The 24,132-nt window shown below is 41.6% G+C and overlaps 1 protein-coding gene across 1 annotated transcript in view; it reads left to right on the top strand.

Moving 5' to 3' along the window:
* The window catches only part of LOC120567073 (son of sevenless homolog 1-like), an 84,409-nt gene that overhangs the window by 49,229 nt on the left and 11,048 nt on the right, over window positions 1-24,132 (top strand). The window contains 7 exon segments of the mRNA XM_039813872.1: window positions 6,418-6,499; window positions 8,265-8,381; window positions 10,650-10,753; window positions 13,235-13,457; window positions 13,576-13,695; window positions 23,523-23,685; window positions 23,802-23,919. Coding sequence (XP_039669806.1) covers window positions 6,418-6,499; window positions 8,265-8,381; window positions 10,650-10,753; window positions 13,235-13,457; window positions 13,576-13,695; window positions 23,523-23,685; window positions 23,802-23,919 — 927 coding nt within the window.

Genomic DNA, 24,132 nt, shown 5'->3' on the forward strand with positions numbered 1-24,132 from the left:
TAATTTTGGGAAATAAGGGGCAGGTCCAAATAAGCTATTTGCTTCTGCCTGCTCCTTCTCGAACGAATCGTTTTTATATTTTTTCTTTTTTTGTTGCTGTTTTGTTAGATTTTGATTGTTTGTGTTTTATCTTGTGTTTTTTATGTTTTGCAACATTGTTGATTGTTCGAGATAAACAAATAAACTAAAACTAAACCCTTTACACTAACCTTCCACATAGAGTCAGGTAAGACAGGACCCTTTACACTAACCTTCTACATAGAGTCAGGTAAGACAGGACCCTTTACACTAACACTAACCTTCTACATAGAGACAGGTAAGACAGGACCCTTTACACTAACCTTCCACATAGAGTCAGGTAAGCCTTTTTTTTCTTTTTTTAAAAAAAAAAACACCCCCCCCTTCCACCCTTTTCCATAAAAAAAAACCCCCCTTCCCCTTCCCACAGGACCCTTTACACTAACCTTCTACATAGAGTCAGGTAAGACAGGACCCTTTACACTAACCTTCTACATAGAGTCAGGTAAGACAGGACCCTTTACACTAACACTAACCTTCTACATAGAGTCAGGTAAGACAGGACCCTTTACACTAACCTTCCACATAGAGTCAGGTAAGACAGGACCCTTTACACTAACCTTCCACATAGAGTCAGGTAAGACAGGACCCTTTACACTAACCTTCTACATAGAGTCAGGTAAGACAGGACCCTTTACACTAACACTAACCTTCTGCATAGAGACAGGTAAGAAGGACCCTTTACACTAACACTAACCTTCTGCATAGAGACAAGTAAAAAAAAACCCCTTTACAAAAACACCCCCCTCCTCCAAAAAAAAAAAAAAAAAGCCCCTTTTTCCCTAAAACTACTTTTTTATATAAAAAAAAATAAAAAACCCCCTTTTTACTCACTTTTTCCTTCTTTCAAAAAAAAAACAAAAAAAACTTTTTTTTTTTTTGACCCGTTACACAACATACACTAACTAAACTAACCTTCTACATAGAGACAGGTAAGACAGGACCCTTTACACTAACACTAACCTTCTACATAGAGACAGGTAAGACAGGACCCTTTACACTAACACTAACCTTCTACATAGAGACAGGTAAGACAGGACCCTTTACACTAACACTAACCTTCTACATAGAGACAGGTAAGACAGGACCCTTTACACTAACACTAACCTTCTACATAGAGACAGGTAAGACAGGACCCTTTACACTAACACTAACCTTCTACATAGAGACAGGTAAGACAGGACCCTTTACACTAACACCAACCTTCTACATAGAGACAGGTAAGACAGGACCCTTTACACTAACACTAACCTTCTACATAGACACCGAGACAAGCCACGCCCACCGGAGGGGAAAACATATTTTTTGCTCTCTGTTGACTTGTATTGTTTAAGTTTTTATAAGCTGCCGTGCCGAAAAAACTGAGCATTTATGAAGACTGAAGTGGATACAGATGTGAGGAATCAGCAGAGAGAATGGGGAGACACTAAGCTAACTTATGTCCAACATTACGTTTGTAGCAAGCATTTAGTTACCACGTCAAATTGAATGAGACGGAGCAGATGCAGGAAACGTTTCAGAGAGCAGTATCCAGACTGAGCGTCTAGAGGTTACTGTGATGATCTACAGCAGCGAGGTGCAGGAATTGGAATGTCCTCCCAGTAAAGGTCTGGTCCTCATCTTGTCTGCACTGCGTCCTGTTTCATGTGTAGCTGCTCTCTGCTGAGCCTGGACAAGTTCTTGGTTTTAATCATGTTTATAACAGAGAATCTTTTCTCTATATCTGGAACTCACGTCCTGTGCCTCTCACACTACTCTGGACTCTTTGTTAGTGTTAGTGATGTGTGTGTGTGTGTGTGTGTGTGGGGGGGGTTAGTACACTAACCCTCCTAGACTCTGGGTGAGTGATGTGTGGGGGGTGGGGGGTTAGTACACTAACCCTCTAGACTCTGGGTGAGTGATGTGTGGGGGGGGGGGTTAGTACACTAACCCTCTAGACTCTGGGTAAGTGATGTGTGGGGGGTGTGGGGTTAGTACACTAACCCTCTAGACTCTGGGTAAGTGATGTGTGGGGGGTGGGGGGTTAGTACACTAACCCTCTAGACTCTGGGTGTGGGTTGAGACCTTTATCAGTTTTATCGTCTCACAGTGAACACTGCCTTCATCGTCTTTATTGGGGGCAAAATACAGTTGGAAGTAAATCTACAACACGTGATGCTTCAATCTGCCACAGTTGTCTGTCAGTGAAACCCTTTACAACAGGAAATCAAACCACTGGTCTGAACTGCTGACTGACTAACTGGAGCTCCATTCTTAAATAAATTAAACTTAATGTGTGAACACCTGAAGTGAACGGTGGTTTTAAATGGATATTTTCTAATAATACAGATAGCTGATTATACTAATTACCTTCATGGATTAGTTTGGATAACATAGCAACGTAAACAGACCACATTAAAAACCTAATGAGGGAATATCTGAACTCTCCTGTAATAGACTAGACAGCAGCGACGCCTAGTGGCCGACCAAGGGAGCTACATTACATAATAATTAATATTTCTCTTCTGTGGTTCAACGGCTCCATGAGAACCTTCACGCTGCCTCCTCCTTTCTGTAGTGATTTCTTATTACTAAAAAAACTCAAACTGAATTATTCATTGTTCATTTTATTTCTATTAGTTTTTTAAAAGTGTGTAGGTTTTACGGTAAACGTCCTCCCGTGGCCAGAAATGTAGGAGAACTGAGCCGCAGTTTGGTTTGGCCCTTCTGGGCTCCTGTAGAAACATTTAGTTCAGTTTATTTGCACAAAGATACTGGCCGTCATTTATCAGTCAATCGTAGAAACCCGCGCAGATATGAGCGCAGAAATCCTCTTACGACAGGCTTCACGTGTGATTCATGAAACGTTGGTATCACACCAATCAGAGCGTAAGAATGGTCCTACATTGATAAATGCAGCGACTGGAAACCTCATCACGCTCCAATATATTCTGGGTTTTGAGGCCTCGCCCCTACAATTTAGGACATGGTGAGACGTAATCCGGCTGAGAAGCGGCACTTCTCAGAGGTGCCGATTGAAACCCTGATATCTCAGGTTCATTATTTGGAAGCCTGAAAACTGGTATTAAAGGCTGTAGAAAGAATGCGGGATGGAAAGAGATCACTGATGCGGTCAACAGTGTTGCCGTAGTAAATCGGACTCCAGCTGAAGTTTATTTAATTCATACATCCTTGACATATGTATGCTATAGTCCTAATAGTAATATACAGGCTTATATTGCAATCTCTTAGGCCTCCATGGTGTACCTATATTTACATAAACGCACAGTAGTGGAGTTTATGCAGCGTCTTTTATTTTACTCGTGTTTTTTTCATGACTCCGAGCCAGGCAACAGCTGAGGGAGATCACGTGTCCTCCTTCTAAAAGAGCCAGATCTGCCACTGCTGATAAGGGATCAACTGATGACTTCTCCTTCTCCTGTTAAACTGATTATATGCTGCACCGCAAGTCCACACTGACTCCAAAACAACTTGAGATTTGATCCTAGCCTCCGATCACGTCCATATTGATAAATGTTGAGCTTTTTTTTAACATTAACATAATTAAAAAATCAGCCTATTATCACCTTAAAAATATGTCAAGGTTTAAGGACTTATGTCTCAGCAGGATCTGGAAAAACTTGTCCATGCTTTTATCTTCAGTAGACTTGACTACTGTAACGGTGTCTTTACAAATCTCCCTAAAAAATCGATCAGACAGCTGCAGCTGATTCAGAACGCTGCTGCTCGAGTCCTCACTAAGACCAAGAAAGTGGATCACATCACTCCAGTACTGAAGTCTTTACACTGGCTTCCAGTGCCTCAAAGAATTGATTTCAAAATACTTTTACTGGTTTATAAATCACTAAACGGTTTAGGGCCAAAATACATTTCTGATCTGCTGCAACATTCTGAGCCACCCAGACCTCTCAGGTCATCTGGGACAGGTCTACTTGTTGTCCCCAGAGTCAGAACTAAACAGGGGGAAGCAGCGTTCAGTTTTTATGCTCCACATATCTGGAACAAACTCCCAGAAACCTGCAGGTCCGCTCCAACTCTCAGTTCTTTTAAATCTAAGCTAAAGACCTATCTTTTTGATGTTGCTTTTCTTTAAATAATCTATTTTATTAACTTTAAGTTCTTATACTGCACTATCAATTTTATTCTTGTCTTTTAATGTTTTTAATTTGTTTATTAGAAGAAGAAGAAGATTTATTTATTTATATTAGGACAATGCACATTAATCAACATTTCTGTAAATGCGCCAGTTAATGTTTTTAAATTGTTTTTAATTGTTTTCTAACTGCTCTTTAATGTTGTATGCCCTGTTGCTGAAATGTGCTATACAAATAAAGCTGTCTTGCCTTGCCTTGCCTTTGCGTGGAAATGACCGTACCCCGGTTTTACGCTTGTTTTCTGTTACGTTTGTTTCGTAAATGAGGGCCTCTGTCCTGTAGAACAATATGTGGCAGACTCTAGATATGAGCTTCTCATTCTGCCAACAGAATATAAATCCTACACACTGCACCTTTTAACCAGGTAGGGCTGCACAATATATCGTGTTTTACCATCATGGCGATATCAACTGGCCAAATAAACACATTGTGAAACACACTCAGATATAATAATAATAATAATATGAGCGTTTATCACACTGTTAATTAATCAGCTGTTTCCTGTGTTAATTAATCAGCTGTTTCTGTGTTAATTAATCAGCTGTTTCTGTGTTAATTAATCAGCTGTTTCTGTGGTTTATTAATCAGCTGTTTCTGTGTTTATTAATCAGGTGTTTCTGTGGTTTATTAATCAGCTGTTTCTGTGTTTATTAATCAGCTGTTTCTGTGGTTTATTAATCAGCTGTTTCTGTGTTTATTAATCGGCTGTTTCCTATGTTTATTAATCTGCTGTTTCTGTGTTTATTAATCAGCTGTTTCCGTGTTGATTAATCAGCTGTTTCCTGTGTTAATTAATCGTCTTTTTCCTGTGTTTATTAATCAGCTTTTTCCTGTGTTTATTAATCAGCTGTTTCTGTGTTTATTAATCAGCTGTTTCTGTGTTAATTAATCGGCTGTTTCCTGTGTTTATTAATCAGCTGTTTCTTTGTTTATTAATCAGCTGTTTCTGTGTTTATTAATCGGCTGTTTCTGTGTTTATTAATCGGCTGTTTCCTGTGTTAATTAATCGGCTGTTTCCTGTGTTAATTAATCAGCTGTTTCTGTGTTTATTAATCAGCTGTTTCTGTGTTAATTAATCGGCTGTTTCCTGTGTTAATTAATCGGCTGTTTCCTGTGTTAATTAATCGGCTGTTTCTGTGTTAATTAATCGGCTGTTTCCTGTGTTTATTAATCAGCTGTTTCTGTGTTAATTAATCAGCTGTTTCCTGTGTTAATGAATCGGCTGTTTCTGTGTTAATGAATCGGCTGTTTCCTGTGTTAATGAATCGGCTGTTTCCTGTGTTAATGAATCGGCTGTTTCTGTGTTTATTAATCAGCTGTTTCCTGTGTTAATTAATCGGCTGTTTCTGTGTTAATGAATCGGCTGTTTCTGTGTTAATGAATCGGCTGTTTCCTGTGTTAATGAATCGGCTGTTTCTGTGTTTATTAATCGGCTGTTTCCTGTGTTAATGAATCGGCTGTTTCTGTGTTAATTAATCGGCTGTTTCCTGTGTTAATGAATCGGCTGTTTCTGTGTTAATGAATCGGCTGTTTCCTGTGTTAATGAATCGGCTGTTTCCTGTGTTAATGAATCGGCTGTTTCCTGTGTTAATGAATCGGCTGTTTCCTGTGTTAATGAATCGGCTGTTTCCTGTGTTAATGAATCGGCTGTTTCCTGTGTTAATGAATCGGCTGTTTCCTGTGTTAATGAATCGGCTGTTTCCTGTGTTAATGAATCGGCTGTTTCCTGTGTTAATGAATCGGCTGTTTCCTGTGTTAATTAATCGGCTGTTTCCTGTGTTAATGAATCAGCTGTTTCCTGTGTTAATTAATCGGCTGTTTCCTGTGTTAATGAATCGGCTGTTTCTGTGTTAATTAATCGGCTGTTTCTGTGTTAATTAATCGGCTGTTTCCTGTGTTAATGAATCGGCTGTTTCTGTGTTAATTAATCGGCTGTTTCCTGTGTTAATGAATCGGCTGTTTCCTGTGTTAATGAATCGGCTGTTTCTGTGTTAATTAATCGGCTGTTTCCTGTGTTAATGAATCGGCTGTTTCCTGTGTTAATGAATCGGCTGTTTCTGTGTTAATTAATCGGCTGTTTCCTGTGTTAATTAATCGGCTGTTTCCTGTGTTAATCAGTTCTTTCCTGTGTTAATGAATCGGCTCTTTCCTGTGTTAATTAATCAGCCGTTTCCTGTGTTTTCAGACCCAAACTTTGTGCGAACGTTTCTGACGACATACCGGTCCTTCTGTAAACCTCAGGAGCTGCTGGACCTGCTCATGGAGAGGTGAGCTCTGTGTTTCCATAGCAACCCAAAGTTTAGTTAAAACATTAGAGAAGTTGAGTAGACAAAGAAACACCATTGGTTGAGGTTTAACAACATATGTAATAGACGTATGAGATATGTCCAGAGAGGATATAAGAGAGATGTTATCTGATGATAGTATGTGGATATAAAACGGTCTTAATAATGTGTTCAACCTAAATGTAAGGAATGCCCGATGACTGCGTGGTGCAGCTGTCTGTGTGTCTGGCCTTGTCTTATGTGTGTATTTTGTTATTTTATAGGAGTTGTGTCATGAAATGATAGTGTATGTTTAGTTTTTATCTTACAACTCTGTTATTGCTTATGATGTTGTTATGTGTATTTATTATTGCATTGCCACATTTGCAAGAGAGTTGTAAGGACCTCAGGAAGAATAGGATCCTAAATAAACCATCCAACAAATAAAAGAACAAACAAAGAGAGATGATGGAGCAGAAACTTTAAAAGCCCTTCTCCATCTGGGGTGTGTCTGATGGTCTCAGGAGTCAGAAGAGAAACCAGGAGGCAGTGTGTGTCTGATGGTCTCAGGAGTCAGAAGAGAAACCAGGAGGGAGTGTGTGTCTGATGGTCTCAGGAGTCAGAAGAGAAACCAGGAGGGAGTGTGTGTCTGATGGTCTCAGGAGTCAGAAGAGAAGAGAAACCAGGAGGGAGTGTGTGTCTGATGGTCTCAGGAGTCAGAAGAGAAACCAGAAGAGTGTGTGTGTCTGGTGGTCTCAGGAGTCAGAAGAGAAACCAGGAGGGAGTGTGTGTCTGGTGGTCTCAGGAGTCAGAAGAGAAGAGAAACCAGGAGGGAGTGTGTGTCTGGTGGTCTCAGGAGTCAGAAGAGAAACCAGGAGGGAGTGTGTGTCTGGTGGTCTCAGGAGTCAGAAGAGAAGAGAAACCAGGAGGCAGTGTGTGTCTGGTGGTCTCAGGAGTCAGAAGAGAAACCAGGAGGGAGTGTGTGTCTGGTGGTCTCAGGAGTCAGAAGAGAAACCAGGAGGGAGTGTGTGTCTGGTGGTCTCAGGAGTCAGAAGAGAAGAGAAACCAGGAGGCAGTGTGTGTCTGGTGGTCTCAGGAGTCAGAAGAGAAGAGAAACCAGGAGGCAGTGTGTGTCTGGTGGTCTCAGGAGTCAGAAGAGAAACTAGGAGGGAGTGTGTGTCTGGTGGTCTCAGGAGTCAGAAGAGAAACTAGGAGGGAGTGTGTGTCTGGTGGTCTCAGGAGTCAGAAGAGAAACTAGGAGGGAGTGTGTGTCTGGTGGTCTCAGGAGTCAGAAGAGAAACCAGGAGGGAGTGCAGTGTTTCCTCTATGTTGATTTGACCGTGGCGGCCCCCCACGGCAACATTCCTGGACCTGCCCCCACTGCTAAAACAAATCTGTTCAAAATCAGTTTTTGTTTTAAGGTTTTATTTTTACAAACCAACTGTCTCATAATCATTTCTTCTCTGTAAATGTTATTTTCCCAACATGAAGCTTTTCTTCTTCATCTTTTTGGTCTATAAGTAGTAAATGGGTTAGGGTTAGGGGGTTAGAGTTAGGGAGTTAGGGTAGTGAATGTAAAATACCAGATTCAGCTGATAAAAAACATCATAATAACTGTCTAAATGTAAGCGATCAGCTGGGAAGTTTCCTGCTGATTTATGTTAGTTAAAAGTCTGATCTGAGGTCTGTGATTGGCTGTAACGTTACCTGAGCGCTTGATGTTGAGTCTGTAGGTCTGAGATCAGCTGATCTGATGTTGTGTGTGTAGGTTTGAGATCCCAGAGCCGCGGCCCAGCGAGGCGGATCAGATGGAGGGAGGAGAGCAGCCGATCAGCGCAGAACTCAAACGCTTCCGCAAAGAGTTCGTCCAGCCGGTCCAGCTCCGGTAATTATACTAATACTACTATAATACATACTACTTTATTATACTACAGCCGGTCAAGCTCCGGTAATCATGATCATAATTATCTGTATTATACTCAGATACACACTGCTGATCTTTATTATACTCAGGTACACACTACTGATCTATGTATCATTATTATACTACACACTACTGATATATGTATCATTATTATACTACACAATACTGATATATGTATCATTATTATACTACACACTACTGATATATGTATCATTATTATACTACACAATACTGATATATGTATCATTATTATACTACACAATACTGATATATGTATCATTATTATACTACACACTACTGATATATATCATTATTATACTACACACTACTGATATATGTATCATTATTATACTACACAATACTGATATATGTATCATTATTATACTACACAATACTGATATATGTATCATTATTATACTACACAATACTGATATATGTATCATTATTATACTCAGGTACACACTACTGATAGATGTATCATTATTATACTCAGGTACACACTACTGATATATGTATCATTATTATACTACACACTACTGATAGATGTATCATTATTATACTCAGGTACACACTACTGATCGATTAATCAGTTCATGTTTAATTCAATTCAGTTTTTTATTTATAGTATCAAATCATAACACGAGTTATCTCGAGACACTTTACAGATAGAGTAGGTCGAGACCACACTCTATAATTTACAAAGCCCCAACAATTACAGTAATTCCCTCAAGAGCAAACTCCCTCTTGGGAAGAAACCTCGGACGACCCAGGCTCTTGGTAGGAGGTGTCTGACGAGCCGGTTGGGGGTGTGATGAACAGTGGTGATAATAGTCACATTAATAATGGAACAGTGACTTCAAATGGTAGTCGTAGTAGTTCCTGTCACATCAGGGCGCTGCAGGGCGTTACAGGATGTAGCGTGGCCCAGCAGAGCATGGATGGACGTAGCAGGAAGCAGCAGGGTTCAGTAGGAAGCAGCAGGGTTGAGCAGGAAGCAGCAGGAAGCAGCAGGAAGCAGCAGGGTTCAGCAGGAAGCAGCAGGAAGCAGCAGGGTTCAGCAGGAAGCAGCAGGGTTCAGCAGGAAGCAGCATGACATTGCAGGGCACCACAGAGCTTAGCAGGGAGTGCAGCAGGACCACGGTGACAGCTGCAACCAGGATCTTGGTGCCAACGTTCTCCAAGGAAATACGCTGGGTGAAAAAACATAAGGACTCCGGGGAGTAAACACCCCAGAAGCTAGGATTAGTAACAAGCATTTCTGGAACGGGATGCACACAAATGGTAATGGAAAGGGAGAGGAGAGAGCAGCTCAGTGTGTCAAAGGAAGGAAGTCCCCCCGGCAGTCTAGAACTATAACAGCGTAACTAAGAGAGACAGGTCATAAGGAGAGTTTACAGCTCTAATCCGATCAGTGCAGACTCACATACCCACTGTTACCGATACCAGAGTTTTAGGCAGTATTGGAGGATTTTCTGAAACTTGTATCTGTATCAGAACAACTCTACATCGGACTGATGATGTAACAAGCTCAGTGTGATCTAACCATGCGTTCATGGACATCGGAAAAACGTTTTTCCGAGTGAAAACGTCACCATTCACGTAACGTCCTGTTGGGAATCAGAGGTGGGAAACTCGGGCTGGATTTTGATACCAGAGTTCCCCAGTTGGTGACGCGTTGTTGACAACTGATGTTTGATGGAGGCGACTTTGGTTCACTGAACATATTTTAATGACAATAAACTGTTTATTGTGGACAAATGCCTCTGCCAAGAAACATACACAGACATAATATGTTTCAAATTATTCATAAATAGGCCCATGTATAAAAAAACAACACATTATCCGTGTCTTTTCCCGTTCGTTGTCCTCCAGATAACACAAACAAACACCTGGCAATGTGCTGTTTGGATGCTCGCATAAGAAAACAGCAGAAAATCTTTTGTCATTGTGGCCTCCATGTTTTCACACACCTGATGCTCTCGGCTACGGCCAACCGTTGGTGGCAGTCATGCAAAAAGTTTTTATGTCAAACGCCAATATAACAGAAGAAGAAGAACACGCATCCCGACCATGTGAATGCTGCCAGTTGGAAAAACAACGTAACCGGGCGGGCGGTGCCTGTTATTTTCCGAGGTGGCATGAACGCAGCATAACCCTTCAGCTGATGATGTAACAAGCTCAGTGTGATGTAACCCTTCAGCTGATCATGTGACCTGTGTCGTCCTGCAGAGTGCTAAACGTGTGTCGTCACTGGGTGGAGCATCACTTCTACGACTTTGAGAGAGACGCTCACCTGCTGAGACGCCTGGAGGAGTTCATCGCCTCCGTCAGAGGTACCAACCAACCAATCAATGCTTTATATCATGTTATAGATCAGAGATACCAACCAATCAATGCTTTATATCATGTTATAGATCAGAGATACCAACCAATCAATGCTTTATATCATGTTATAGATCAGAGATACCAACCAATCAATGCTTTATATCATGTTATAGATCAGAGATACCAACCAATCAATGCTTTATATCATGTTATAGATCAGAGATACCAACCAATCAATGCTTTATATCATGTTATAGATCAGAGATACCAACCAATCAATGCTTTATATCATGTTATAGATCAGAGATACCAACCAATCAATGCTTTATATCATGTTATAGATCAGAGATACCAACCAATCAATGCTTTGTATCATGTTATAGATCACAGATACCAACCAATCAATGCTTTATATCATGTTATAGATCAGAGATACCAACCAATCAATGCTTTATATCATGTTATAGATCAGAGATACCAACCAATCAATGCTTTGTATCATGTTATAGATCAGAGATACCAACCAATCAATGCTTTGTATCATGTTATAGATCACAGATACCAACCAATCAATACTTTATATCATGTTATAGATCAGAGATACCAACCAATCAATGCTTTATATCATGTTATAGATCACAGATACCAACCACTCAATGCTTTATATCATGTTATAGATCAGAGATACCAACTAATCAATACTTGATATCATGTTATAGATCAGAGATACCAACCAATCAATGCTTTATATCATGTTATAGATCAGAGATACCAACCAATCAATGCTTTATATCATGTTATAGATCACAGATACCAACCAATCAATGCTTTATATCATGTTATAGATCAGAGATACCAACTAATCAATACTTGATATCATGTTATAGATCAGATACCAACCAATCAATACTTTATATCATGTTATAGATCAGAGATGCCAACCAATCAATGCTTTATATCATGTTATAGATCAGAGATACCAACCAATCAATGCTTTATATCATGTTATAGATCAGAGATACCAACCAATCAATGCTTTGTATCATGTTATAGATCAGAGATACCAACCAATCAATGCTTTGTATCATGTTATAGATCACAGATACCAACCAATCAATACTTTATATCATGTTATAGATCAGAGATACCAACCAATCAATGCTTTATATCATGTTATAGATCACAGATACCAACCAATCAATGCTTTATATCATGTTATAGATCAGAGATACCAACTAATCAATACTTGATATCATGTTATAGATCAGATACCAACCAATCAATGCTTTATATCATGTTATAGATCAGAGATACCAACCAATCAATACTTTATATCATGTTATAGATCACCAATACTAACTAATCAATGCTTTATATCATGTTATAGATCACATATATCAACAATCAATACTTTATATCATGTTATAGATCAGAGATACCAACCAATCAATGCTTTATATCATGTTATAGATCAGAGATACCAACCAATCAATACTTGATATCATGTTATAGATCATCGATACCAACCAATCAATGCTTTATATCTTGTTATAGATCAGAGATACCACCCACTCAATACTTTATATCATGTTATAGATTACAGATACCAACCAATCAATGCTTTATATCATGTTATAGATCAGAGATACCACCCACTCAATACTTTATATCATGTTATAGATTACAGATACCAACCAATCAATGCTTTATATCCATAATGTTAACTGAAAATAAGAGAGAAAGAAAAGACACCGGCGAGACGGAGCGAGAGCTTTATTGTTGCAGGAAAAATTCAGCTGTTACACAAACTTCCACTTCCATAGTCCGTGATAATGGCAACTCAGGGCACAAGTGGTCGCTGTGTCGCCTGTAACTCATACAATCCTTCGCCGTGTGGCGCTCCAGGTGTAGACAGTTAAAAAGATGCATGCAGCAGTTCATCCGCTCTGCCAAAGGTCCGTATACGTTACGCTGCAGTGTACCCAGAGCATTAGTGTCTGTTGATCTGCAGCTGTGAGAACCTCTTAATGCTGACAGACGTGCTGTCATACATGATGTCATGCATGATGTCATACATGCTGTCATGCATGACATCATACATGACGTCATGCTTGCTATCATACATAATGTCATGCAGAATGTCATACATGCTGTCATGCATGACGTCATACATGATGTCATGGATGTTATCATACATGATGTCATGCAGAATGTCATACATGCTGTCATGCATGATGTCATAGATGTCATACATGATGTCATGCAGAATGTCATACATGCTTTCATGCATGATGTCATAGATGTCATACATGATGTCATGCAGAATGTCATACATGCTGTCATGCATGACGTCATACATTACATCATGCATCATGTCATGCATGACGTCATACATTACATCATGCATGATGTCATACATGTCATAAATGATGTCATGCATGATGTCATGCATGCTGTTATGAATGACGTCATGCTGTGATGTCTCTCAGGTAAAGCGATGAGGAAGTGGGTAGAGTCGATCACTAAGATCATCCAGAGGAAGAAGCAGGTTCAGGTGAGCGTGGCAAGCCACAGCATCACCTTCCAGAACGCTCCGCCTCCCTTCGAGTGGCACATCTGCAAACCAGGAGGCAGCGAGGCCTTCGACCTGATGACGCTGCACCCCATCGAGGTCGGCCGCCAGCTCACGCTGCTCGAGTCCGACTTCTACAGGTAGTCTTCCAAACTTTATTTATACAGCCTAACCCTAACAGCCCTTTATTTATACAGCCTAACCCTAAAAGTCCTTTATGTATACAGCCTTTTATAATATTGTACGGTCTGTGTTCAGGGCGGTGCAGCCGTCAGAGCTGGTCGGCAGCGTCTGGACCAAAGAGGATAAAGAGATCCACTCTCCCAACCTGCTGAGGATGATCCGGCACACTACCAACCTCACGCTGTGGCTCGAGAAGTAAGACCTCCCTCTGACATCACTCTGACATCACTCCGACATTACTCTGTGTTTCTCTCAGGCTACATCTCCACCGCTACGTTTTGGTTTAAAAAGGAATATCTTCTGCTATCTTCTGTTTCCCCCTCTCATTCCCCCTGCTCTGGTGTTTCCCCCTCTCATTCCCCCTGCGTCCCCCACCACCACCACCCCTCATTCCCCCTGCTCTGGCGTGTCTGAGCCCCTAAACCAGAGACATTAGGAAACACTTCTGACCCGTTTTGGTTCTGAATCTGCGGGGTTGTGTTTCAGTCTCAACGGTTCCAAACGGAGACCTTTGGCAACGCCGACACTGATGCCGACGTTTCTCCTGATTGGGTCTTATTGGTCACGACGTCTCGTTCTCTGAGACTAAAGCTACTAACGTTACCATGGTAACTAACAGCAGTGGGGCGGAGCCTCCACTCTGCCTCCTGTTTATGTCCAGTATACCAGAATAATGATGAGATATGAGGTTTGGTTGTGTTAGTTTAAACAGAGATTAGTTCTTTTACTGGAGATAAAAACACTTGTTGAACAGAGATCAGTTTGGGCTCAAAACTCAAACGCTTAAAAACCAAAACGTGGAGATGGCACCTGCGGTGTAGTCATAGAAACAGATGATCTGTTATCTGAGCCGTGTCTGCCTCTTCTCTAATCCTCTGCTCTTTAAAACAAGTTACCACCCTAAGTACACTTATGCTGGACTTGTTAAATCACAACTGTTGAGATTTCACAGAATCTGCACTCAACAGACAGACTTCACACAGGCTGTAAACGTGTTATTCTCCGTTCTGACCACTTGAGGGTACTCTCAAGGTCAAGGTCAAGGTAACTTTATTGTCCCTGAGGGGCAATTATTTGTACAGCCAGCAGACACACATAAAGACAAGACAAACAACAATACAGCAAAAGATGAAATGCCCACAGTATCTAAACCACAATAGTAAATACAAATACATTCATTTAAAACCGTTCTGGCAAATTGTTTAAAATGGAAATAGAAGTGGGAATAAAAGAGTTTCTGAGTCTATTTGACCTGCATCTGGGCATGGAGTACCTACGGCCTGAGGGAAGTAACTTAAACTGGCAGGACAAGGGGGGGCTAGGGTCCGCTTCAATGGATCGGGCCTTCTTTGCCACTCTGTTGGAGTAGATGTGGGAGAGAGTGGGGAGGGTGATGCCTGCAATCTTGCCACATGTCCTAACGATACTCTCTAGTCGTTTTTTGTTTTTCATGGAGAAAGAACCAAACCAGCACATAAAACAGAAGGTTAAAACAGACTCAATAAAACAGTAATAAAACATTCTCATAAACGTGGGGTCAATGTTGAAATTCCTCAGTTTTCGGTAAAAGTACATACGCTGATGGGCTTTGGCACAGACAGCATCAGTGTGCGGTTCAAAACATAGCTTGCTATCAGTTATTGTGCCAAGGTACTTATATTCTTGTACTGTCTCAACAGGTTGGCCATCAATGATAGTGGGGGGAAGAGGGGGGCACTGTTTCCTAAAATCAATAATTAATTCTTTAGTCTAGAGACATTTATGTTTAAAAAGGAACACTTACACCAATCGTTAAAATCCTTCACTATTGGTCCGTGGTCAATCACACTTTCATAAAGTAGAGACACAATGACAGAATGTCTGCAAATTTAAAAACCTGTTTTCCGTCATATTGTGAACGACATTCATTTGTGTATAAGACAAAAAGGAGATGGGAGAGGACACATTGTAAGGGGTCGAGTTGTGGCTGTGTTATTGCTAAACTCTCCTGTTTGATATTTTTTTCATAATGAGAGAAGTGAGGGCCACTGGTCTAAAATCATTAATAGTCCATGAGGGGGGTTGATCGGTATCATCGGGGGGACAAAGGCTCATAGTGATTTTTGGCAAGGTATACACCCCCTAGTACTAGAAAAATCACGATAGCAGTGCAGTGGTGGTAGCAAATCACTTTTTTTCAGCTCATGAAGTTACTAACCCCCTAAGATAAATTCCGTTTTTGAAATCTGGTGTATATCTGGTTTAGGCTCATGGTAGGGATATTGTCAATATTCTATAAGATTGTGCTTGGTATCGTTGGAAAGGGGACCTTTTAGGCTTTCATTTAAGCCCAGTACTGAATCTGTCTGATCACAGAGGTCACATGACTTCTTTAAACCAGAAATAACACACATTTTCTCCCAATTTCCGCCTAAACTGTGTGCTTTCTTTTATCCCTGGTGCATGACAGAACACCAGGGACACAAAACTCAACAACTTCAATACTCAAGGCACTCTGATGATTCAGAAAATGTACAATATACCCATACTATTTATATGTGAGAGCCTTAAATTAGACTTATGCAGCCGGCACAAGTCTTCAAAATAGAATTTAGCCAATAGAATGGACAAATAGAATACCCTATTAGTCCAGGGCCAAATGGCCTCTTTATTCATGTACAGTTGTAATAAAAAGTAATTGTTTCAATAGTGTTGTCAACATAACACTTGTAAGTGGTTTAACAAAATGCTTCTATCATGTATTTTGATATTCAGCCACTTTCAGTTAGAATGTCAGAAAGTAGCTCATGCACGTAATGATGGATTTTGACAGTTTGACAAGGTTTTGTCAGTGTTGTGAAAAGATCGTAGGTTCAGTTGACTGGTTATAACAACACTACCAACTATGCCATCTTCAATCAACTTCCAATGAATTCCAGGGGTATTAAATGTAAGTAAAAAATACTTTCTATCTTGTGCTTGTGAATTGATGGGGGATGGACAGAGGGAGATTATACCTATAGTAGGGGTGGGCGATATATATCGTCTACGATAATATTGTCGTTGTTGTGTTAACGATGTGCAAATTGACATTATCGAGTATTTAAATTACTTAGAAAATAACACTTCAAAACACGCATCGGAACGCTACACATTCACTAATATTAACAAAGATGGCGTCGCGCGATTGTGCAGCGGCTGCTAGCTCTCCTGTCGGTGTATATTTAAAGCCATTATATACTAGACGCATCCAAGGTGGCGCGCGACATCGTGACGTCAAAATTATGTAATATCCGGCCGGCCGATCAGGAGTAGTTGGATGTGATCTGATGTATGCTGGGATCAGGAGTAGTTAGATGTGATCTGACTGATGCATGCTGGGATCAGGAGTAGTTGGATGTGATCTGACTGATGCATGCTGGGAACAGGAGTAGTTGGATGTGATCTGATGCATGCTGGGATCAGGAGTAGTTGGTTGTGATCTGATGCATGCTGGGATCAGGGTAGTTGGATGTGATCTGTCATGCTGGGATCAGGGTAGTTGGATGTGATCTGATGTATGCTGGGATCAGGAGTAGTTAGATGTGATCTGACTGATGCATGCTGGGATCAGGAGTAGTTGGATGTGATCTGACTGATGCATGCTGGGAACAGGAGTAGTTGGATGTGATCTGATGCATGCTGGGATCAGGAGTAGTTGGTTGTGATCTGATGCATGCTGGGATCAGGAGTAGTTGGATGTGATCTGATGCATGCTGGGATCAGGAGTAGTTGGATGTGATCTGACTGATGCATGCTGGGATCAGGAGTAGCTTAGCCTGGGTAAACCCTGACGAACTTCCGGCAACTTTGAGATTTGCTCTGCAAGTCAGTCTGGCGAAGAGCCCATTCAAACCCATTTCCAATGTCCTCAAAATTGAGGAACCAATCCCAACCTTTGAGGCGGGCTTTACACCAATCACAACCGTTGAGGCGGGCTTTACGCGACAACGATAGCGTACCCACGGCGAGCAGCTTTTTGTTTACATTTAACACGACGGCTACCGAAGCTGTGCTTCACGTGCTCTGCCATGACCGGCGAGCGGCAGGTCAGTCTGACATATGCCGATTTCATGCAGGTCAATGCTACAATTAACTGACGACAGTAGTTATATGAGTTACAGTTCTCAAGGACGCACGCACGCACGCACACACGGACAGAGACACTCTCTCTTTTTCCTTTCTCTCAACTTCTCCGCCGTCTGTGGCACGTAACCGCTCGCGGTGTGAAGCATGTGTCGGCGCTATTCTCCCACATGTAGGGAACCTTGTGAATTAACCTGCAACAAGTTAGCTGTTTGGAAATTCTTCAGCATGTGTGCAGAAGATAAGTTTGCAATATGCAACACCTGCTGCAAGGAGAAAGTAGGGCGTGGAGGGACGACACCAAAAACCCAAATAACCTTTTTTTTAGTTTGATATTGGATGTGAAAAGCGTCACCAGATCGTTGGTCTGATTGGTTGAAGGACTATCCAATGCACCCAGAGGCATTTGAGCGGCGTCCGTTGGTGACGCCCCCTTTGGAAATGAACTGTCAATGAACCTTTCCCAGACCCACTCTCAGTTACAACTGAGAAGGGTCTGGTGTCAACCAGGCTACCGGTAGCTAGCTCAGCGTGCTAGATGCTGACAACAATCCACGGAGCGTCCGGGCTGGCTAGGTCCTCCGGGATGTTATGAGCCGCCTGGAAGGCTCCTGTAACGGCTGTGTTGTATCGTAGTCCTTTATTGATTATTTCAGTGTGGCTGTACTTGTATAAATATACACCGACAGGAGAGCTAGCAGCCGCTGCACAATCGCAAGCAGCCATCTTTGTTAACATTAGTGAATGTTTAGCGTTCCAATGCGTGTTTTGAAGTGTTATTTTCTAAGTAATTTAAATACTCGATAATGTCAATTGACAATATTATCGTAGACGATATATATCGCCCACCCCTACTATAGGTATAATGTCTCTGTCTATTCCCCATCAATTCACAAGCACAAGATAGAAAGTATTTTGTACTTACATTTAATACCCCTGGAACTCACTGGAAGTTGATTGAAGATGGCATAGTTGGTAGTGTTGTTATAACCAGTCAACTGAACCAGCGATCTTTTCACAAAACTGACAAAACCTTGTCAAACTGTCAAAATCCATCATTACGTGCATGAGCTACTTTCTGACATTCTAACTTAAAGTGGCTGAATATCAAAATACATGATAGAAGCATTTTGTTAAACCACTTACAAGTGTTATGTTGACAACACTATTGAAACAATTACTTTTTATTACAACTGTACATGAATAAAGAGGCCATTTGGCCCTGGACTAATAGGGTATTCTATTTGTCCATTCTATTGGCTAAATTCTATTTTGAAGACCTGTGCTGGCTGCATAAGTCTAATTTAAGGCTCTCACATATAAATAGTATGGGTATATTGTACATTTTCTGAATCATCAGAGTGCCTTGAGTATTGAAGTTGTTGAGTTTTGTGTCCCTGGTGTTCTGTCATGCCCCAGGGATAAAAGAAAGCACACAGTTTAGGCGGAAATTGGGAGAAAATGTGTGTTATTTCTGGTTTAAAGAAGTCATGTGACCTCTGTGATCAGACAGATTCAGTACTGGGCTTAAATGAAAGCCTAAAAGGTCCCCTTTCCAACGATACCAAGCATCATATTATAGAATATTGACAATATCCCTACCATGAGCCTAAACCAGATATACACCAGATTTCAAAAACTGAATTTATCTTAGGGGGTAAGTAACTTCATGAGCTGAAAAAAAGTGATTCGCTACCACCACTGCACTGCTATCGTGATTTTTCTAGTACTAGGGGTGTATACCTTGCCAAAAATCACTATGAGCCTTTGTCCCCCCAGATGATACCGATGGCCCAAATTTGGGGCCCTGGCTCATGGACTAAAAGTGATTTAGGTGTTTTGGTCTCAGGCATAGGCACAATCACTGACTCCTTCCAGAGATGAGGGACCCGCTGTGATTGAAGGGACTTATTGAATATAAAGGCGAGTATGTCCGACAGTGGCTCTGCACAGCTTTTTAATAGGTGTCCACCAATATTGTCTGGACCAGGGCTCTTTCTTTTCTTCACCCCCCTAAGAATTCTGTGAACTCTGTCCTTATCAATAGTGATAGCCACATCTTGTTGTGCCCATGATTCCCTGTACGTGGACAATTCCTTGGTGAAATTATAAATATTAAAGCGATTCTAAAAAATATTCAATTAATCTGCAAGCTCAGAATCTGTCTTGCCATCAAAGGAGAGATTTTTTTTATGATTGGATTGTAAGCCCATCATTGACTTCATACCGTCCCATGCAGGGCGTGACTTTCCACTACTCAACTTTGTAAACTAAACTTATATTTAAGTTTAGCTAATTCAACACATTCTCACACCCAACTCATAAAATAAGGACGTTCGGTCAGGAGCCTTTCTCCTTCTTATTTGACGTTAAAAGTCTCCTTTAGCGTCTCATGTAAACGTGCTTGGTCGCCACTATTGCCGTCCCTTTTTCGTCCCTTTTGACGCGCTTGGTCGGGACGGGTGAAGCGCGACAATAATGGAATCGCGGAGGTTGGGTTTAGGAGAAAAACAACGGGAAAGGACGCCTCAAAAGCTGGGAAACACACGCGCCGTAGGCGGAAACAAAAAAAAAAACAACGGGAAAGGACGCCTCAAAAGCCGGAAAGCACACGCCCGGAGACGGGGAGACAAAAGAAAAACAACGGGGAAAGGACGCCTCAAAAGCCGGGAAACGCACGCCGGAGACGGGGAGACAAAAGCCACAAGCAGGACGCGAACCCGAGTCTCCTGAGTGAAAGTCCGGTGTTTTACCCATCCGCCACCCCAACCACTGTCCTTACGCAGCAATTTCCCATTACATACCACTCGCTAAATCTCATCCAACTGCGGCTCTCCCCAGTACGTTACACAAATACGCCGAAGGGTGCCTTTTTCGTCGCATCAGACGCTGAAGGACACTGCCCAAACGTACTTATTTTACGAGTTCGGAATGAGAACGGGTTGGCTAATTTGAGCTCCCTCTTTACTTGCTTCTGCAGGTCATTATAGACTATGGCATCCCCTTACTTAAAACTAATATTTCTCTGGTTAATGATACTTTAAACGGATTTGGTCACCCATGGTTTATTATTAGGAAAAATAGAAATAGCCTTTTTGGGAATTATTTCATTTTCACAGAAACTTATATAAGCAGAAACAGTATCAACAAGTTCATCCAAGTTAGGACATGCTTCCTTGAATAAGTCCCAGTCTGTACATGAGTAACAGTCCAATAGCTCCTGTGTAGATTCTTCATACCAGACCGGAACCAAACGTCACTCAGGCTTTGTTCTCCTCAGGACAGTTTTGTAGACCGGAACCAAATAGACAACGTTAGTGAGCTCTACTAAATGACCTGTAGGCTCTTTTAACTGTACCATAACAGAGGTCTAAACATTTCATATGTCTTGTAGGACATGTCTTGTGACATATTGGGAAAAGTTACTTAGCGACTTTCCAAGCCTACAGTGGTTAAAGTTACCTATAGGGCTGGGCGATATGGCCTAAAAATCCCCGATTTAAAAAAAAAAAAAAAAAATCCGATTTAAGATTTAAATTGATTTTTTTTCTCCCTCTACTTAAAATCAATCTGCAGATGACAAAGAAAATGTTCAAAACAAGTTTTATTTTGACTCACACACACACACACATACATGGGGCATGTATACCATTATGTTTATTCATGCCAATTTTGTGGAAATATAAATTGGTTTGAGTGTTTTTCCTACCAGTTTTTTTTTTTTGGGGGTGGGGGGCTATATATTCAACAACAACAAAACGGATGTGTGAGATAAAGCTGTTTTCGCACATAGGCCTACAGGTAATTCACTTCTCATTCCTCGCTAAAAGGTCAAATCATTTTAACGTTACTGCGCAACCTTGCCCCTATTTCCATCTGTTGCTGTGTAACATACGGTAACATCCTCTTGAATGTAGCATACCTGTAGCAAGCTCCTTCGTAGCGATAAAAACAAACGTTGAAGTGGTGCTCCGTGCTGCAGAGCGGCGATTGCAAGTTGTTTAAGCCGCTACAGACCTCCGTCACAGCTCTGTTGTATCAACGGCATTTAGTAGATGCGTTGAGCCGCAACAGAGTTCTTCAACACGCCTCTGGTGCCCCGCGTGGTGCTCCTTCACGCCAACTGTAGTTGGTTCAGTTATCCCAGAATAGGTGACTGTCAGCCGGGGACAGTGCACCGCGAGCTGCCGGTCATTTCGGCGGAGATTACGGATAAGTAAGTAATGAAACGACTGGTTAAGAAAATAATTAATGTTAGTCCCTGTCGCTGCCATGTTGTTTGTGTCTCACAACAGATGATTTTATTCCTTTCTTGGGAACAAACTTCCCACTCTCACCGGTAGCCATGTTGTCACTTGCTGTTGCTGTTTCGACAACAAAAAATTTGAATTAATTCATTTAATTGATTTTTCGCCCAGGCCTAGTTACCTATTATAAGGTTTGGCACGTCAGGGGCAATACTCTGCAGCCTTTGCACTGTTTGTACTATTACCCTTGATGCGATATCAGCGTTCGCTCTCGGATGGATGTATACAAGTGTGACAAATATTTGTGGAAACTCTCTCGGTAAATAATAAGGATGGAGAGAGACCGACATGAGTTCGATGTCAGGGGCGCAGTTTCTCTGACCGCAACTGTATTGCACCAGGTCTTAGTGACATACAAGCACAGACCACCACCGAGTGATTTTCCTGTTTCAAAAAGTATCAAGTCGCAACGGTACTCCAAAACCATCAATTTCTAAGTCGGGTTGTAGATCCTGCTCCTTGAGCCACGTCTCAGTCAGTGCAATAAGGCAGGCATTCCTGTAGTCCGATACGAATCTGGCATTTGCTTGGAGTTCATCCACCTTGCTCCGGAGGGATTGTACATTGGCGAGGATTATTGAGGGGAGAGGGATCCTCCGGAGGCCCTCTCTTTTGAGCCTCTGGCGAACCCCGCCATGGCTGCCTCTTTTCCTCGCCTTTGTTGGCCTCGTCCCCTGGTCTCCCTTGGAAGGACCATGCCTGATGATCTCCGTCGGGAAGTTTCCAGCTGGGTCCACGATTCCCCCTCCACCTGTATCCCGGAGTAGCAGTAGGAACTCCCGATTGTAACGGAGGTGGTAGTCCAAACAGAGAACCCGCGCAAAGTGACCAAAGAGCGTCAAAATGAGCAGAAAACCAGTCAGTCTGAGGTGACTCATTGTTTCCAAAATCACGTATGAGCCAAAATAACAATGAACTATGTTAGTAGTCACACACAATCATTAGAAAACAAACAAACATAACGCGCACAACTGCTGCTGCGTGTCGCCATAGAACAGCGCCACTCCTCTCTGTCTCTTCTGAGACAGTGCATTAAAACATCTCAAAAGACAGACTTCAAGCAGGCTGTAAATGTGTTATTCTCCGTTCTGACCACTAGAGGGCATCCTCGGTCTCTTCTGAGACCGTGCATTAAAACATCTCAGCAGACTAAACCCAGACGACGTCTTCTCCCTTTTATTACCTCATATTCTTCATCAACGGTGAAACTGAGTATTCAGTCAGAGTATTAAAAATAAAGTATTAATTTTACAAGAGAAACCCAACTATTACCACAGGATTATTGCAGTTTACAGGAGAATAAAAAACCTGCTTTTAAAAGAAGAAGCTTTTTAAAGATTACCTGGTCACAGCCAAAATTAAACCACTATCAACCCCAAAACCAAGAGGTCAGGGGACATTTTTCAAACACCAGACCTGGTTGCACAATAAATATAACAAAAATGTGTTCAGAACAAAACATCATGGGAGTCAGCTGTCGGGAATTTTATAACGTCTAACTCTAACCTGTGGTTCTGTGGTTCTCTCTCAGGTGTATCCTAGAAACAGATGATCTGTTATCTGATTGGTGTCTGTTATCCTCTTTAACTCTAACCTGTGGTTCTCTCTCAGGTGTATCGTAGAAACCGAGAACCTGGAAGAACGAGTCGCCGTGGTGTCTCGGATCATCGAGATCCTGCAGGTTTTTCAGGAACTTAACAACTTTAACGGCGTTCTAGAGGTCGTCAGCGCCATGAACTCATCTCCGGTCTACAGACTGGACCACACCTTCGAGGTAAAATACACTGAAACTCGAGGATCACAGGTGCAGCTTGTTCATAAGTAGAGACAAATTTAACAGAGTTTCTTGTAAATGTGAAAATGATCTGCACTGATATTTTTGTTTTCCAGCAAATCCCGAGTCGTCAGAGAAAGATCCTGGAGGAAGCTCACGAGCTGAGTGAAGATCACTACAAGAAGTATTTAGCCAAGCTGCGCTCCATCAATCCCCCCTGTGTGCCCTTCTTTGGTACGCTCCGACACACACCCACCTTTCTGGTTATAGAGGGTTTAACGTTAGGGGGTCAGAGGTTACATAAACATACACATGAAGGGTCAGAGGTAACATTAACATACACATGAAGGACCAGAGGTTACATAAACATACACATGAAGGGTCAGAGGTTACATAAACATACACATGAAGGACCAGAGGTTACATAAACATACACATGAAGGGTCA

This window comes from Perca fluviatilis, chromosome 1 (genome assembly GCF_010015445.1).
Source record: "Perca fluviatilis chromosome 1, GENO_Pfluv_1.0, whole genome shotgun sequence".
Classification (NCBI taxonomy): Eukaryota; Metazoa; Chordata; class Actinopteri; order Perciformes; family Percidae; genus Perca; species Perca fluviatilis.